Genomic DNA, 17,551 nt, shown 5'->3' with positions numbered 1-17,551 from the left:
AATGGTTTCAGAACCTGACCTGAGGCAAGATTCAAACAGAACGTTCCATCTCCAATTTCATGTCAATTTTGCAAAACAGGAAAAAAAATATTGGCTGTATTTCTTTATGAAAAGAAGGCTAAATATAATGCATGGCTCTGCTATTCAATTAGCTAATGAGATCACAAGAGTATATTGTATACAGGAGAAGTAGGCAAATCTGTACACAAAAAGGCATACGGGCATGTGTTTAAGATCATACCTAAAACTCATCTCCCCATGACTCCTCATTCAGGTGCAATTATCCCTCCCCACCACACCAAAAAACCACCCCTTGAAAACACAAACAAAAACCAACCTACCCCTCAACCTCTCCTTCCATGAGACGGTCTTCTCCTCATCTCCACTTCAAAGCAGTGCTTAATTTGTGTCAGGGCGGAGCCCCAGCACCTCTAGGCTTGGCAATTCATAGCCCTGGCACCTCTGGGGCTTGTTGCATCAGTTATGAAAGTAAACGATTGCTTGAGCCCCAGCACCTTTTTCATTTTAAATTAAGCACTGCTTCCAAGTGTTAGAAAGGAATGAAAAAGAATTGCAGGATTCATATATATTAGTGTTCTGGAACCAGCAACAGCCCCTTCAGGTCTCTGTTTCTTGATTTTTACTATGATATAACCAAAACCACACAATACCTTTTTAACCTTGCAAATCCCACTTGTTTATTTTACATCTCTAGAACACGTGGATTATCATTGTAATTAATTGGCAGTGTTTTAAACAAGCACTTATTTGTGGCCGTGATGTTACAATTATGAATGATCACCTTTTGCTTTACAAAAATATCATCTAATTTTTCACCATCTTAGACACGACGTTCATGATCATTTCACTTAAATGAAAATAACTTAGTGAAACAGGTAGCTCTAGAGCTGATTGACAACAAAATTATCCTTTGGAAAATCTGGGACTTTTTGCCCAACAAACAAACCAAAATGTGGTGGTGTGGGTTTTGTTTTGTTTTGTTTTTTAATCAATGAAAAATATTTGCCCAAAACCAGACAAACTGAAAAATTTCAGTTTTGTGACCAAAAAATGTAGACTTTTTTTTTTTTGAGGAAGCACTTTCATGAATATTTTAGATTTATTGAGAATCCAATTTTCAATTTAAAAAAAAATATTGTTGGAAACATTTTGAGCACCATTAAGCTCATTCCCTCACTGAGATATAAAGGAGGACTTAGGGTACGTCTTCACTTACCGGAGGGTCCGGCGGCAGGCAATCGATGTTCTGGGATCGATTTATCGCGTCTGGTTAAGACGCGATAAATCGATCCCGCATCGATCCCGGAAGTGCTCGCCGTTGACGCCGGTACTCCAGCTCGCCGAGAGGAGTATGCGGCATCGACGGGGGAGCCTTCCTGCCGTGTCTGGACCCGCGGTAAGTTCGGACTAAGGTACTTCGAATTCAGCTACGTTATTAACGTAGCTGAATTTGCGTACCTTAGTCCGAAGTGGGGGCTTAGTGGGGACCAGGCCTTAGTGTGTGGACTGCAAAGTCTGAAAGGAGGACCCAGGAGCAGACAAACCTTAGGAGATGGTTTTACCTGGGGTTTGTGATCTTATAATTAATTTTGGTGTTAATAACATTAAGTGCCATGGAGGAATGAGTTTGGACTATTCATAGTATATAGCTTGTGCTTGCTATCAGATTGGTTAAAGCACCTGCTCATAGTTCTTTATATGAAAACACAGCAACTAAATGGATGGGGGTAGTGACTATACTGCTGTATAATTTAAATATTGGTAAGATATTTCATATAGTGTCACATGATATCCTAAGGGAAAATTAAATCAAGCTGGCATAGATGAAAAGATAATAAACATCTCAACGCTAGCTCATTGAACAAGACAGACAGAATAAGTTTAGAAGTTTTAGTCTGTGGAGGGAACAGTGTCCACTGGGTTTCACAGGGTCTGATACTTCCCATTTTGTTTACCATCTTTGTTAATAAATTAGACAATAAAATAGAAAGTACTAAGTTAATGTATGACCTTGCATCTGGGGAGAATAACCCTAAACATAACAGGAAGAGGAGGCTTAGGGACAAATTCTGGCCTCTTGTGCATGACTCCTGAAATAATAATTGAGGCCACCTTTATGCATCTGTTTATAGATTTTTGTCTTAAAAAATCAGCAACATTGGAAATGACATTGGTGTGCAAAAAAGCTAGATAGTGCCATATTGTAGGGGGACTGGTAGTGACATCTGTACTTGGGTTGCCAAACACTTTCCATTATGAAAGATTCTTGTGATCTGTTCTCTGCAAACTCTCTCACCTCCATTATTTTTGGCAGAACACTTTTAATGTTCAACAGGAGGGATGCCCTCCTCTGGCTACAGAAGTGCCTCTTCTTTGTCTCACAAAGTTCTGTTTAGGTTTTGCTGAGATATAAACTGCTAACAATGGCCATTTCCCTTATTTTGTTCATTTTCCCTCAGGAAAATGTTGGCAGCCTGCTGGAATAATAACACACACGCACACACAAAATTCTAAGGGTATGTCTACATTGAAATGGTACAGCTGCAGTGCTGCTATGTGCCACTGTGGTGTAGACATTTATTACAGCAATGGAAGGGTTCTTCAGTCGCTATAGTAAGTCCACCTTCCTGAGGGGCGGTAACTAGCTTGACAGAAGAATTCTTCCATTGACCTAGTGGTGTCTACACTGGGTTTAGGTTGATTTAATGACGTTGAATGGGATGTTGAAATTTCTTGCAGCCCTGAATAATGTAGGTCAGTGGTTCTCAAACTTTTCTTTTTGTGGACCACTTGAAAATTGCTGCGGACTCGGTGGACCACTTAATGATCATTCCAAATGTTGTTTGTACTGTTAGCTAACTATCATAAAGCGCTTTGGATAAAAGCACTATATAAGAAAACCTTAATAATAATTAACATTTTTTTGTTCTACAAATAAAAGCACACAACTCATATTTTCATATCTGTAGTCTTACTTTTCTACTGCGATGGATGTGCCCTCTCCCCGCCATGGCAGCCCCCGAGCTGGGGCTGGGAAGGGGGGGGGTGTCTCTCTCGCCGCAGCCCTGGAGCTGGGGAAAGTCACCTTTTTCTATGGCCGCCGCAGCCCTGCACATCCCAAATTCTCCCCCACCCCCTCTTCTCATCCCACTGCCCCCTCTCACCTACCCCTTATTCTCCCAAGGCCCACCTCACCTTACATGTGCGTCTTCTCCAGTGTCCAGGCACCTAATTAGTGGAGTCATGCCTGTGCGGTTACACTAATTAGGTGGGTGGCACTTCATTCTTTCATGCGCCGCCGTCCAGGCGCGCACCTTAGAGGGAACTATCCGCGGACCACCTGAATAGAGCTTGCGGACCACTGGTGGTCCATGGATCACAGTTTGAGAACCTCTGATGTAGGTTAAGCTAACCTAACTTTGCAGTGTAGGCCAGCCCTGAGGCTGACCTCATGTTGCCCACATCAAAGCTGCAGTAGACAGTGTTCTGGGAATGTCTGGGAGATTCCAGAGCAGCTGTAGTTGGGGGGGGGGAACCAGGTTGGGCTCCCCTTCCCTCCCTGGACATGGCCTGTAGCCCCTCTGGGAGCACCATATGTGGCAGAAACCAGCCGGGTGCCCCTTGAAACCCAGCAGCATGTTTCCTCCCCATCCCCCAGGGACACCTCAAGGGACTGGACCTCCTCAACTTCCAGGACAGAGAGAGAGATTCAGTCAGGGCAGGCTCCCCTGGTGAGAAAGTTGTTACAGTTGCACATAACAGGTTTTGTTTTCACCCTTTTCCTTTTTAAATAAGTCCTGTGAAATTACCTTTTTAAAAACTGTATTTAAATTTGTGCAGCTATCCTGTGCACTGAATGAGGCAGGTGTCCTGTGGAAGAAAGCAGTATGTGGTAATGTAGTTAAAGACTGTATAATATGCCTATGCACAAGGGGACAGAATAAAGGTTGTACAGATGACCATAAATCTGACATTTCTTAACTTTCAAGTGAGAATCTTCCTTTAATATAACCTAAATCAGTCCCCTTTAAGGAAGTCAACACTCAAGTGTGGGCATCATTAAGTAGAGTAGTGTTTCTCAACGTGTGTCCTGAACCCACCTGGCTTAGCTGAGTAGGACGAAGGGCACAGAGAGATTCTACGGTCTCTGCTTTCATTTAAAAAAATGTTGGTCTCCAACTATGATGATTGCAAAGAAAACCTTCAAAAGGTGGAGTGAGTGTAACTGAAGGAATGTAGGAGTTTGCAGAGAGTCAGAAACAATCGCTCTAAGATGTGATCTGAGCCATTCATTTAAGTGGGTGCTAACTGGGATGATGATACTTTAAATGGCATCGTTAATTATTTCACTGCTCATCAAAGCATGTAAGAAAGGAGAGGAAGCAATATTGCCAGTTTTTGTGACAACTGATTTTTATCTCGGGTATCGTGGTATCTGGTGTTTTTCTTTAATTCCCAGCTTCTGGAGTCCAGTGATTATGGGCAGCTCTCCACTTTCACTTTTTTAAAAAAATCCAAATGTCTAGCCCTTGTGGTGCAGAGAGAACCTGGAAAATCTGGCACTTCATGATTCAGAAACCAGGGGACAAATATTTATTGGTTTGTTGTTGGTTTTGTTTTGTTTTGGCCCCTGACTCATGGGTTTTGAACATTAGGAGTTGGCAGTACTGAGGAAGTATTATATTAAGAAGATCTACACCAACATTTCCCAGAATGGGTGTGGGGGAGCTGGGAGGACTAGCCAGGAGAAGTGTGGAAGATGTATAAAATTAAGCTGTGTAGCAACACATGGCAGAGTGGTGGGGGCCAAAGTTCTTGCAAATAGGCTGGCTAACATGGGGTGAACGCAGCCCTCAAGAAGTACCCAACAAGATCAGGAAGTACCAGTAGGTGCCATTCTGGCTCCCACCAGAAAGTGCCGGAAGGGCATTCTGGAGCATTCTGGCATGACTCAATAGTTAGTTAGTACCCATTATGCCTCTGGCATTTAGGGCAGCGACGAAGCTCCTCCACTCCTGTCTGTTTCTGGCAAGTCTTTTAATGGTTCCCCAGCTTTTCAGCTCTGCCCCAGGTTTTTCAGCTCGGCTTCCACAGCTCTTTGCCGTTTCAGGCTGCCTCGTTTTTGCCTGCCCTTGAACGTCCATCTTATTGCTACTCTGGTGAAGGAATCAGTTTTCATCCGAAGCACACGGCCAATCCATCTCCAACACCTCGTGGTAATGATTTGCGAGGCTGCACTGTGTGAATAGTCTTGGTTTGAGATTGTTCTGGGCCAAAAGATGTGGAGGATTTTTCTGAGGCAGGTTGTATGGAATGAAGACAGTTTGGACATGTCATACTTTGTCATTCCCCCTCATTCTGCACTATAAAGTAGTATTGAAAGTACGCAGTTCTGATAAATCTTGAGTTTGGTTTTGGTGTTGTATTTTGATGATTTCCAGAGACTATATTTAACGATCCTCAGAGTCTGTGCCAGGGGAAGGGGGCTTTTTGCTCCTGGCAGGTTCAACCATGCTGGATTGGTCTGTGAAGGAGGGGCCAGACAAAACAGACACCGTGGTCCTCCAGGTTGTGGGTTAGGCCCAGGGCTAATAACCCTGTCCTGTAAAAACCAAAATATATTACAGAAACAGCGTGGAGAAATTGACCATTACTGCATGTGATGGTTTTCAAACATGACTCAAGGGCTGGGTTAAATTGTGAATATTCTGTAGTTAATCCTGCATATGGAGGAGATGTGCTGTCTGATCATCTGGTCATGTGCTATTACAAACTAGGAAATGATGAACCTGGATATCAATACATTTGGGGGTTCTGGTGACAGCAGAGATGTACTGAATATTTCTTAAACATCCCTTCTGAGAGGGATTCTGATACCATCTAACACCTCTGAGTATGTACCCCCTTGCAAGTCACATTTGCCCAGGAATTATTTAAAATTTATTTTTAACTGTTATAAGAATTAATGGGACCCGAGGAACAGTTGCTCCATTAGCTCAAGTGGTAGAGTGGTTGTGTGCTGTGGTGTTGAAGGTCCCAGATTCTGACTCTTCTAATGACCATGTTGGGGTGGGGGGGTTGTTACAGATGACATAACAATAACCCCTATACACAACTCCTCTCTCATTGTCAGGGCCTGCTGCAAGCCAAAATATACATAGTTTTAGCAGCATGTATGTGAACTAGTCTAGGGGGACCATTTTACATATTTCCAGAGTTTAGTCTCTATTTTTGGAAGGCTGTGAAGTCTGACAGATTTCTTTGAATAGACGGTTCCTTATCAGCTCACAAATGCCTGAGCAATTCCCACTGAAATGACATACCATTTTTTATTTCTCAATAGATGAGGAAAAAGAAAATAACAGAGCATCCAAACCACACTCTACTCCAGCTACTCTGCAATGGTAAGACTCCTTTTTAAAAAAAAACCCTTTGATAATTCCTTATCATTTTCATGCTCTGTCCTCAACTAAAAAGATTGTAGTCCTGAGAAACCTCACAAAGCAATAGTGTTTTCACTGCATGTGGGCATTCTATGCAGTTACACTCTATATGATAATGTGACTTGCTGGTTGTCCTAATTATGTTTTTTGTACACGGAGCAAGTTCAGATGCAGTTTGCATAGGTCTTCTGGGCAGATGTATTTGCCACCTAAGCAATGAGGGTTTTGGTTTGGTTTGTTTAATTTTAAAACGATAAAGAAAAATAAATGCCAAGGGGTTTTCAGTCTTCAAGACCCTGATTCAGCAAAGCACTCAACCAGGTGCTTATGTCCATCCCTGTTAGATGTAGGGTTGCCAGGTGTCCGGTAGGGAACGCCCGGTTGAAAATAGACCCTGGTGGCTCCGGTTAGCACCACTAACCGGGCCATTAAAAGTCCGGTTGGTGCGGGGCTGGCAGGTTCCCTACCTGGCTCTGCGCAGCTCCCTGGAAGCGGCGATATGTCCCTCGGCTTCTAGGCGGAGAGATGGCCATGGGGACTCCATGCACTGCCCCTGCCCTACCCTGAGCACTGGCTCCACAGCTCCCATTGGCTGGGAACCATGGCTAATGGGAGCTGTGGGGGGCCGGCGACTGCGGGTGGAGGCAGTGCGCAAAGCTGCCTGCCCGCGCTCCACCTAGGAGCCGAAGAACATGTCGCCGCTTGCAGGGAGCCACCCAAGGTGAGCGCTGCTCGGAACCCACACCCCAAAACCCCTCCCACACCCCAATGCCCTGCCCCAGCCCTGAGCCCCCTCCCGCACTCAAACTTCCTCATGTGCCCGAATCCCCTGCCTCAGCTCGGAACCCCCTCCCGCATTCCGAATCCCATGGCCCCAGCCTGGAAACCCCTCCTGTACCCCAAACCTCTCATCCCCAGCCCCACCCCAGAGCCTGCACCCTGTGCCCCAGCCCAGATCCCCCTCCTGCACCCTGAACCCCTTATTTCTGGCCTCACCCTGGAGCCTGCACCCCCAGTGCAGAGTCCATACCCCCTGCCACACCCCAAACCCCTCGTCCCCAGCCTGGAGCCTCCTCCTGCACCCTGAACCCCTCAGCCCCAGCTCACCCCAGAGCTTGCATCCCCAGCCAACACCCTCACCCCCTCTCACACCCCAACCCCTTGCCCCAGCCCAGTGAAAATGAGCAAGTGAGTGAGGGTGAGGGAGAGTGAGCGACAGAGGGATGGGAGGATGGAGTGAATGGGGGTGGAGCCTTGGAGAAGGGGCGGGGCCTCAGGGCAGCGGGTGGGGCAATGGTGTTGGGTTTTATGCAATTAGAAAGCTAGTTAGATGCGGTCCAAATGCTTTATAAGATAGAGGAGGAAAAAGAACAGCTGGAGTTTGTGTGATTCACCTCACATGTCATAATCCCACCAGGGAGAAGAAAGACAGGAAGGAGTGAGAGGAGAAATTAGGTGGGGGATGGGGCAAAGAGGGGCAAGGTTGAAAGTAGATGAGAATGCATTAGAGCATTATTGTATCTCGTACTGTGAATAAGTGAGGGATGTTCCACCTTTTCACACTTATTTACTGCAGCATTTTCATTTGTGTTATGATGACACAATCTTCTGAGCTCTATTTCCGTAGTGTGTGTCTTCTACTTTGGTTGTCTTTTTATTTTTGTTAGTTTGTTTATTTCAGAGAGAGTTGAGGGCACAAAGTATCTTACAGGAAGTGCTCTGCATCTGGTAGGATTGGGCTCTAGGATTGGATCAATGTTCCTAGACTTGTTTTAATACTTTCCAAAGCAAATAACTTGAGGGGCTATTGTTATCTCCACTCTACTTCAGCTATCAGTACTTTTCAGTATGTCAGGTGACAAATGGATTACTGCCCTGCAATACCTCACTTAGCAAAATGTTGGAATATTTACCTTGCTGTGTCAGCCTCTTGAGACCCATGTCTTTAAAGGGACATCAAGCAAAGGAGCCAGTTTTCAAACATGAGTACCCGATTTTGCACTTGGACCCTTAGATTGCCACTCAAGCACTCAAATACCCATTTTAGGTTTCTAATTTATCCATCCCAGTATGAAAATTGGGTTGGTGGTCTACCTCCAACATGCTTCACTGTGGACCTGAACGAATACATTGCAAAGAATAATCTATCCAATGAATTTGCCTCTTTTCCTGCATGTGGAATATTCATGAACAGATTGCTGTTTCCTCACATTTGTTGTTTGAAGTTTATTCAATGCCATTTTTCATTTTATTTGACTATAGATCGATCTGGAGCAACTTACTGTGAGTATTCAGTGTTCTGACTGGAGGAACCCATAAACAATTCTGATGCAAATACTCACTCAGACTTGCAAATTTAAATTGATGTATAATTTGACTCTGAAAATCACTTTCTGCAAGTATCTATGCCAAAGAAATTCAGTCTTTCAGATGTTTGTGGTCAGTGAATGAAAAGGGTGAGTGAGTATGGCCAAACAGAATTCATTAAAAAGTGAAGAGTGAATATTCATAGGCGTACTGTTATTATGCATTATTCACCCAGTCTACTTTACCTCAGTACAAGGTAAACAATACAATGTCGGCCACTCTATCTAAAATAAAATAGCCAACAGCACTTAGCAGCCATAAATTCAGGACATTGTTTATTTTGTGGTAGTGCCAGTTAGAAGTCTTCCCCCCTCCCCCCAAAGGAGCAAATAACACAGTAGCCAAGAAGTGAGACTGAATTGCAACACATGCCAGTGATACTGCTCTCAAAAGAAAACATGCAAATACTATAAACAATATTCAGCCAAACACTTTCAAGCTTCCTCATTCATAAAGATTAGTAAATCCCTAAACCCCTGGGATATTGAACTCTGCTGGAATGCAGTCTGCACAATAATGCCCATTCAGAAACATTTGCCAGAGAATCCTAGAATTTAGAAATGTAAAAGGCTTGTTGCATCTTCCTGCTACCTACACATTACGTTATGTTCTCCCATGTTTATCTAGTGCAGGCATTTTCCCTTTTGACTTTTTGCAGAGCATTTAATTCCCTCTATTGAATATTCCACTCAAAAATATGTGAGGAGACTGAAATTGACACAGCAACTTTCTTCTGTGTTTTTAAAATATAATTTTTTCTGGTGTCAAATTAAACAATTCAGTTAGCTAATTGATTAATGCCTCAGAGCTTCACAGTTTAGCAGCTGTGCCACACAACAGTAGTTTGGCGTTTCTTGCTTTTGTTTATATTAGTATTATCTCTTTGAATGTTGTTGGTCTCACCAGGAGAAGCTGTGCTACTGGACAGATTATACAAGCAGACACTCAAATATCTTGGCCAGTGTGCTGTAAAGTGCTAAGCTTTCATGGTGTGAAGATGTCATTTTGCACTGTTCTAAAAAGCCTAACATGTTAGCATCAGATTAACCATCATATTGCAGTAGCACCTAGGAGCCCTAGTCATGAACTAGGACCGCATTGTACTAGGTGCTGTACAAACACAGGACAAGACATACCTAGTAGTTTAGTTTCATGTGTTTGTTTGACAGCTCTGCCTGCAATTGCCTTGGACTCTGCCTTTGCATGATTGTAAAAGAGAGAAGGCCAAATTCAGTTGGAGACTGCCTAGTGCAGTGTTTCTCAAACTGGGGTCGCCGCTTGTGTAGGGAAAGCCCCTGGCGGGCCGGGCCAGTTTGTTTACCTGCCCCTTCCGCAGGTCCGGCCGATCACGGCTCCCACTGGCCGCGGTTTGCCGCTGCAGGCCAATGGGAGCTGTTGGAAGCGGTGGCCAGTACGTCCCTTGGCCCGCACCGCTTCCAGTAGCTCCCATTGGCCCGGAGCAGCGAACTGCGGCCAGTGGGAGCCGCGATCTGCCGGACCTGCGGACAGGGCAGGTAAACAAACCGGCCCGGCCCGCCAGGGGCTTTCCCTACACAAGCGGCGACCCCAGTTTGAGAAACACTGGCCTAGTGTGTAAGCATGTGCAACTACCATGAAAGTCTGGGCCAAATTTAGCAGTGACATAAATGGTGATATAAATTACTCATCGGGCATAAGTGGCAAAATAATGTAAAAAGGACTAAGAAAGGGGGAAAAGAGAGGATTATGAGAAATAGGCCTTCCTTGGCATAGTAATTCCATCAATACATATAGGAATTAATTGTAGTTACATTGCAACAGCTTGGCATATTCTGTTGCTTCTCATTTCAAAATAAAAGTCTGTATGATCAGCACTTACAAACATTACTCAGATGCAGAATAATCCCTTTTAATCTAGCAGTGTATAAGCACAAAGTGGGACAGTAATAAGGGCAGATAAAATTGTCTTTCCTATAGAAACATTAGGGTTTTTATTGCAATACCATGAGTGGTACAAAAGCTTTCATACTGAACTATTGGATTGCTTTATTAGGACACACATATATTTCTGATAATGATTTGTTAGGCAGAAGATTGAGTTCATTATCTTTCCACAATACTGTAGGATGAAGCTGAATTCAAAATATGATAAAGTTGTTAAATAAAAGGCAGGAAAATAAAAGAAGTGGAGCAAAATGGGGTTTTTGATCATTTAAAAAAAAAGTTCAGGTATAATGGAGCATTCTTCAGTGTCAGACTAATGACTCCCTGTGAAAGAGAAGAGAAAAAGAGAAAAATTCATCAGATATGAACAGAAATAATTAACTGCTTTTCTTTCTGTCCTGTCTTGGTCAGGGAAGCTGACATGCCAATTAGCAGCTATAGTATAGAAATGAACTCACTGGGTTTTGAAAAGAGGCCTTGTTAAAGGTCTATGAATTTGGGGAACGATGCCGTGATGATATTCCTGTAGAAACCTATTCCTAGGAAGAATAGATGTTGCCCTTACAAACCAATTCCATTCATTCAGCCAGATATCTTATTAAAATAGTTTGCAGTCACAAATGGTCACAATAACTGACATGGAGGGAAGGTCTGCCAAAGGCAGCGAAACAGAGAAACTCAGGTTATTTGGAGATCTGAACTTTTACAGGTAACTACTTAAAGGGCCATGTTTGCTTTAAAATCCAGGTTTCCTGAGCAAATATTGATTCCAGCAATATAATTAACAAAAAAAGGAGTGTACCCTTTCTGACCCTCCTTCAGCAAGATACTATAAACATGTGAGTAGGAGCATTGAAGTCAGTGGGAGTACTCATGGGTTTCAAATTGGGCATGTGCTTAAGTGCCTGCCTGAACTGGGGCCTCTATTCTTTGGGAAAGATCAGCCTCCAGAAAATAACTTTCAAAGCAACATGGTCTCACATCAACAGATTTATAGTTATTGAGTTATATGGAGAGTCTTCTTTTTTAATGGCAAAGTGCGTGTGTGTAAAATTAAATACATTGTGGGGAATTATTATTTTCTATGAGGGAGAATAGGACAATATCTTAATGTTGCATTCAGCACTTGGTAGATTCTTCTTATCCTGTGTTGTACATCAGCATCTGTTAGAAACCATTGTACAAAACATTATCTGTGGAGATCCTTCCATTGATGCAAATATTTTATTTTAGCCACTCCTGTTTACTTTATGTAAATCAGATAGAAGTGAAAGTATTTAAAATATTTCAGGATGTTGATGGTGATTCTGGCTTGGACTCATCATCTAAGGTGCATCAGAATGTTGCCACTTAGTGATTTCTTTATTCTGTCATTGTGTATTCATTCGTTTAACCCATATGATTTAAAGTTATGATATAATAGTATTTATTATTAAAATAGCATCTAGGAATTTCAATCAAGGATCAGAGCCCCAGTGTGCTAGGTACTGTACAGACAAGTAACAAAGAAGCCCCTGAGAGCTCACAATCTACATATCAGATAGAATGCAACAGGTAGATGATACAGACAAATGGGGTGGAGGTGAATTGGAAAGATGAGGTAACAATAAAACAGAGGTTAACTGAAAAGTGAAAGTCACTTAAATGTGCAGGTTTGCACACTATTTATAATTCAGGGCAGCCAACATATTTGCAGTTTTCTTTGTTTGGTATTTGCTTTTTAAGGCTGGAGGAGAACTATGAGATTGCAGAAGGCGTTTGCATTCCACGAAGTGCTCTCTACATGCACTATTTGGACTTCTGTGAGAAAAACGACACGCAGCCTGTTAACGCTGCCAGCTTTGGGAAGGTGAGTCTAAACTGCAATGACAAGCCTTGCTCCCTAACCTTGCTCTGGTGAGATTTTGATATTTAAAATGATAAAGGCTCTAGCCTCAGGAAAACTGTCACTTCAAGTCAGAAGTGGTGATGCATCAAAGGAATACGGTGCATATTAAAACTCCAAGAAAAATGTGAAATATTTTAAACACTCGGAAGGTCAGGATCGCTTTTCATCATGGTTAAAGTGAAAATGCATTTTAAAAAATTGATGGTTTTTATGACCTGCCTGTTCATGGAAGCCATTTTGCTTCAAAATGACATTTATGGTATTGGCAACATGGAAGCCAAATACAAGAGAGTGTAAATAATTCTGTTATTCCTTAATATTGCTTTAACAGTAATAACAATATTTTTAAGTGTTAAACAGCAACAATTCAGGTCATAAAAACTCTTAGTGTGGACAGAAGTGCACATTAATTCTGCAGAAATATTGGAATGCCCATTGACTTCAGTAAAGATACTCCTGATTTAAACTAACATGAGTGAGAGGAGAACCAGGCCCATTATATGTCTTGTGTTGGCCTTCCGTGAGTGGTGAATTTCACCCACAGTACAGATGTGATCAATAAATCTTAGTTGTGTATTTCAGTACTGAGTTTCAGTGTATTTTTAGGAGCTTCCAGTAACCTGGAACATTACCAGATGTTCTTACTTTTTGAATTTGCAGATAGGTGGGTGTCTTAAGTGCAAAATGGGATTATGTCAATTTTTACTTCAAAGTAAGTGAACCACTAGATCATCTAATGTGACCTCCTCTATAATACAGGCTGCCAGTAAATATTACACTACCTCTGAGTTATTCAAGAGAACACCCTGGACCTTTAAATCTTGTATTTTGCAATACAACATGCTGAAATTTGCCAACCATTTTTGAAAAGTTTGCAAGCATCACTCTGAAGCTAATTTCAATGGAAGCTAGTCTCATTTACTTTTTACAACGTTAATTGTACAGTAGTGCTATATATTTACAGAATCAAAAATGTTGCTCATATTATTTCCTAACACAGAAGCCAAAAGAGGAGAAAACATTTAATGGGATGTTTTTTCTTTTGTATTTCATGTTTATTTAAGTAGTTTAGTGAGGCAAGTAAAATCCATTGTGTGGCAACATTTTGGTGAATTAGTTATAAAGCCCTAATCAGTTAGGTTGATTTTGTGTTAAAGTTCTGTTTAGATATAGTAAATGGAAAAATTATTTTTATTCAAACTTCTGTTCAGCCTATTTGCTATATCACTGCTACTAAGTGGTTAATATTGTTCCAATGACTAATTTAGAAACAATGGAAATTAGTAACACATTTTCTACAGATTGACAAATTTGGCACACAGGTAAAATTTTTATTATACCTTTGTTACCTTTACAAACATTCTGTAAATGATGCATAAGCTGTCAAATTTTAAATTGTTTCACCAGGAAACAAACATGGTTTGCCTGTCTGAAACATCAGGCCACACTCGTGACTTCTCAAAGTGCACTGGTCTTTCCTGTCATGTCTACATTAGGTGAAGAGGCATTTAAACGCTTTCCCTTCCCCGGAGCATTAGTTGGAGTATCTTGAACTTGCAAAGCAGGTGCAGCTGTCCCAAATGTAGATTTTTTACCAGCTGGTTGCAACACCTGACCTAGAGTCAGAGATTTAGCTCAGCTCTAGCTGAGCCAGTGGTTTTTCTCCATTGTAGACAGGAGCCCACACAAATGAGCCTTCTCACTGCATCCTATCATGCAGTGTTTCATGTGTGCAAATTACCCCCAACACCATGTTCCCAGCAACAGGGATATGTACATCAGGAATCTGAGTGCACTGGTACAGCTATGGTGGTGAGGCAGTAGGCTATCTGTAGTAATCTGAATGTAGCAAAATGGCTCTGTCAAACCCACTGTTGATGTGCGGAGATACTAAACCGTTACAAGGACCAGTGAAGCCAACAGTCACTCCATGCAATCAATGACTCTGCCGTCAATTTCTCCCTTCGTGTAGACACACCCCTAGAGCTCTAACGAATTGTGCTGCTGTGGCGTGGCAGATGGAAACGCAGTAACTTTTAAAGTGCGTGCGCCATAAGTGCTTTGGAAGTGGGGCTGTCCTTCCAGGCACAAATGAGTAGGTGCCAATTGAGGGTTTCCATATTTAGCTGGCTGAACAGAAACCCAGACACATTTGCCCTTATTGCGACTCAGCAGTGCACTGCAGCTGTCCTCTACTCCAGAGAAAGAGGCTAGTTGTTCTGTGAAATCTGTTAGTGAAGTTATGGACAGTTCGCCTTTGAGTGAATCTCACTGAATTTATGATTCATCTATGAACTTTGAACTTTGTGGGCAATGTTAAACATAAGGGCCCCTGCATTTTTATTGATTTATTTTATTTTTCAATAGATTGTTTTAAAGCACAGAGCTCTCTGTCCTGAGCTAAAAATTACCCATGTGCAATGAGTAAAACCCTAGCACACTACCTCTGAGTCAGCTGTTTCTTCTCAATTAATATGCCAGCACTGATACCACCAGTACTTGTAAGGTTTCATTTATAAATACCATTTTGGGAGATCTCTGACTTGGCTATGAATGTTTGGTCTAGACCAAGACTTGGGGTTCAAGGTTTCAGCTCAGGAGTGCCTTTAAAACCTCCTTTAAATGGCATACACGTACAATGGAAACAAAAATAAAGGGAGTTCAAAGAAAAGCAAGAGAAGTGAAAAGAGATGGAGGAACAGAATTAGTGTAAGAGGGATGATTAACAGAATCCTCAGTGGCACTTAAGGGGTATCCATACTAGGAAAAAGGGTTTGCTAAGAAGTAGTAACAAGTAAACCCCTTTTTTATTCCTAGCGAAGACAAGGCCTTGGGCATGCTTGGCATTTTTACCCATATAACTTATCTAAGCAATAATTAAAGAAGGCCAGACCTTGACTGAGGCTGAAATTAGGGAAGTCAATGGCAAAATTCCCAATGACATCAATGGAACCAGGCTTTCACTCTAAGGAGGGAGCAGTATTAGTTAGATTGGTACTTGCAGCCAGTGGGAAGGGACAGGGAAGCATTTAACTAGGACCAATGGGGTACAAGTAAGAAAAAGGAATTTGGGCTGCATATGAGGAAAAGTTTTTTCTGACTGTGAGAATGTTCAGCTTGTGAAATACTCCTCAGGCAGAAATACAGGAAACCCCATTATTTGGGTCATTAAAAAAAAAAAAGTCAAAGGACTCAGTGAATCAAACATTTAATTTAAAAAAATCTTCCCAACTGTTCCATCCATTCCCAAATCTGTCAGTAATCTCAGGTGAGCATTGATTCATACTGGAGGTTTAGAACCACTGCTATAAAGTTACCAATAACTAAAGCCTTGTCCCCTTTCATTCCCCTTTTCTTCCCCAGTGTCCTCTCACATAGCCGCTTCCTTCCTCTGTTTCTTTCATGACCCCATATGCTCCTCACTCTCTTAATCCCTCCTCCTGAAGATGTAATCTCTCCCCCCACCCTCCAACTCTCTGTTTTAATACTTGTCTCAGAGATCCTGAATGTCTCCAAAGGGGAACTCTGCAGTGTCTCGTGATGGGTTTATGCTCCCTCCCAGTGTTCTTCATGCAACTCCATTGTGCAGCCTGGAGGTTCTATACTTCCTTCCATTGTTTCGTTATTTTGATGTGATGCTGCTGTGTCTTTGGCCAGCTGCAGCAAATAAATATTTTAAAAGGGAAAAAGAAAGAACTAGGCATCCAGAAGAATGCGAAAAATTACAGGCTGATTCTCATTCATACTAAGGCCACTGTACACCATCCTTGGCAGTGTAAAGGGTACACTGCCAAAGTGGTATAACGTGGCCTGGATGCAAATGAGAATTAAGCCCCATGTTTTTAAATGTAAAGGGGGAGTAGAGTAATGTCACTGATTCTTATGACATTCTATACTGGCACAAGCCTCTGAGTAGATGCAGTTTCTACTGGCATAAAAGTCCTTGTGCTGATATAGTTTATTTCATTTGGGGAACTGTATAAACTATACTAGCAAAAGCACTTTTATTGGTGTAAGCTGCATGTACTCTAGGAGGGTTTGCCAATATAGCTTTACCAGCAAACCCCTTCTAATGTAGACAAGCTTTAGTGTAAACAAGAAACAGGCCTTCTATATTTTTAAGATTTTTTTCATTCTTATAACTAGAAAAAGTTTCAAAATCAAACTTTGCTAGATGATCAATCCACAGTATAGTCAGAGTTCAAAGCCAGAAGGAACCACTAGATCATCTAATGTGACCTCCTCTATAATACAGGCTGCCAGTAACTATTATCTCAGTTTTACAGATGGGGAAACTAAGGTACAGAAATGTACCTAAGGTCACACGACAGTTCAGCAGCAGAGCCAGGGACAGAACATGGGTCTCCTGCAGTGCTTTTGGTAATGAAAGAGGTGCTGGGGCTCAAGCAATTAAGTTTACTTTCATAAGTGACACAGCAAGCCTAGAGGTGCCGGTGCTCAGTCCTGGCAAGTCCTGGCACAAATTAAGCACTAGTCTCCTAATTCCTATGCTAGCACCTTGTCTAGTGGACCACACTGATCCTTAAATTTAAACACTTTTCCCCCCCCTAATTCTTTTTTTTCTTCTTCTTCTTCCCAGTATTGGCTGGAAACAATATCTAATAAAAATGTTACTTATGTGATGTGACGATTGTCCATGCCATAGACTTCAGGCCCAATACTAACGAGGGCAGTCACACACAGTACATACGTGTTTAGCAAAATATAAAAATACATCTGTGCCTTCTCACCAGTAACGTTTCCTTAGGGTCCTGAGAGCCAATTGGCTTAGGACTCAAAGATGAGGGAAATGCAAATGAATTAGTTTAATCAATCAGAGGAGAGAACTGAAGATGAGTTTGCCCTTGTTAAATGGTGACTGTACAGGATAAGCCCTGTGTACTAATCA

At 42.1% G+C, this 17,551-nt stretch overlaps 1 protein-coding gene across 4 annotated transcripts in view; it reads left to right on the top strand.

Moving 5' to 3' along the window:
- RFX4 (regulatory factor X4) overlaps nucleotides 1-17,551 on the top strand; it is a 133,186-nt gene that overhangs the window by 35,732 nt on the left and 79,903 nt on the right. For all 4 annotated transcript variants that reach the window (XM_024100056.3, XM_024100057.3, XM_065581744.1 and 1 more), the window contains exons 3-4: nucleotides 6,365-6,425; nucleotides 12,480-12,603. In XM_024100056.3, the coding sequence (XP_023955824.2) occupies nucleotides 6,365-6,425; nucleotides 12,480-12,603 (185 nt within the window). The remainder of the gene's footprint in view (nucleotides 1-6,364; nucleotides 6,426-12,479; nucleotides 12,604-17,551) is intronic.

This window comes from Chrysemys picta, chromosome 1 (genome assembly GCF_011386835.1).
Source record: "Chrysemys picta bellii isolate R12L10 chromosome 1, ASM1138683v2, whole genome shotgun sequence".
In the NCBI taxonomy this organism is placed as follows: Eukaryota; Metazoa; Chordata; order Testudines; family Emydidae; genus Chrysemys; species Chrysemys picta.
The sequence above is the reverse complement of the archived record's forward strand: the minus strand, read 5'-3'. Positions and strand labels throughout refer to the sequence as shown.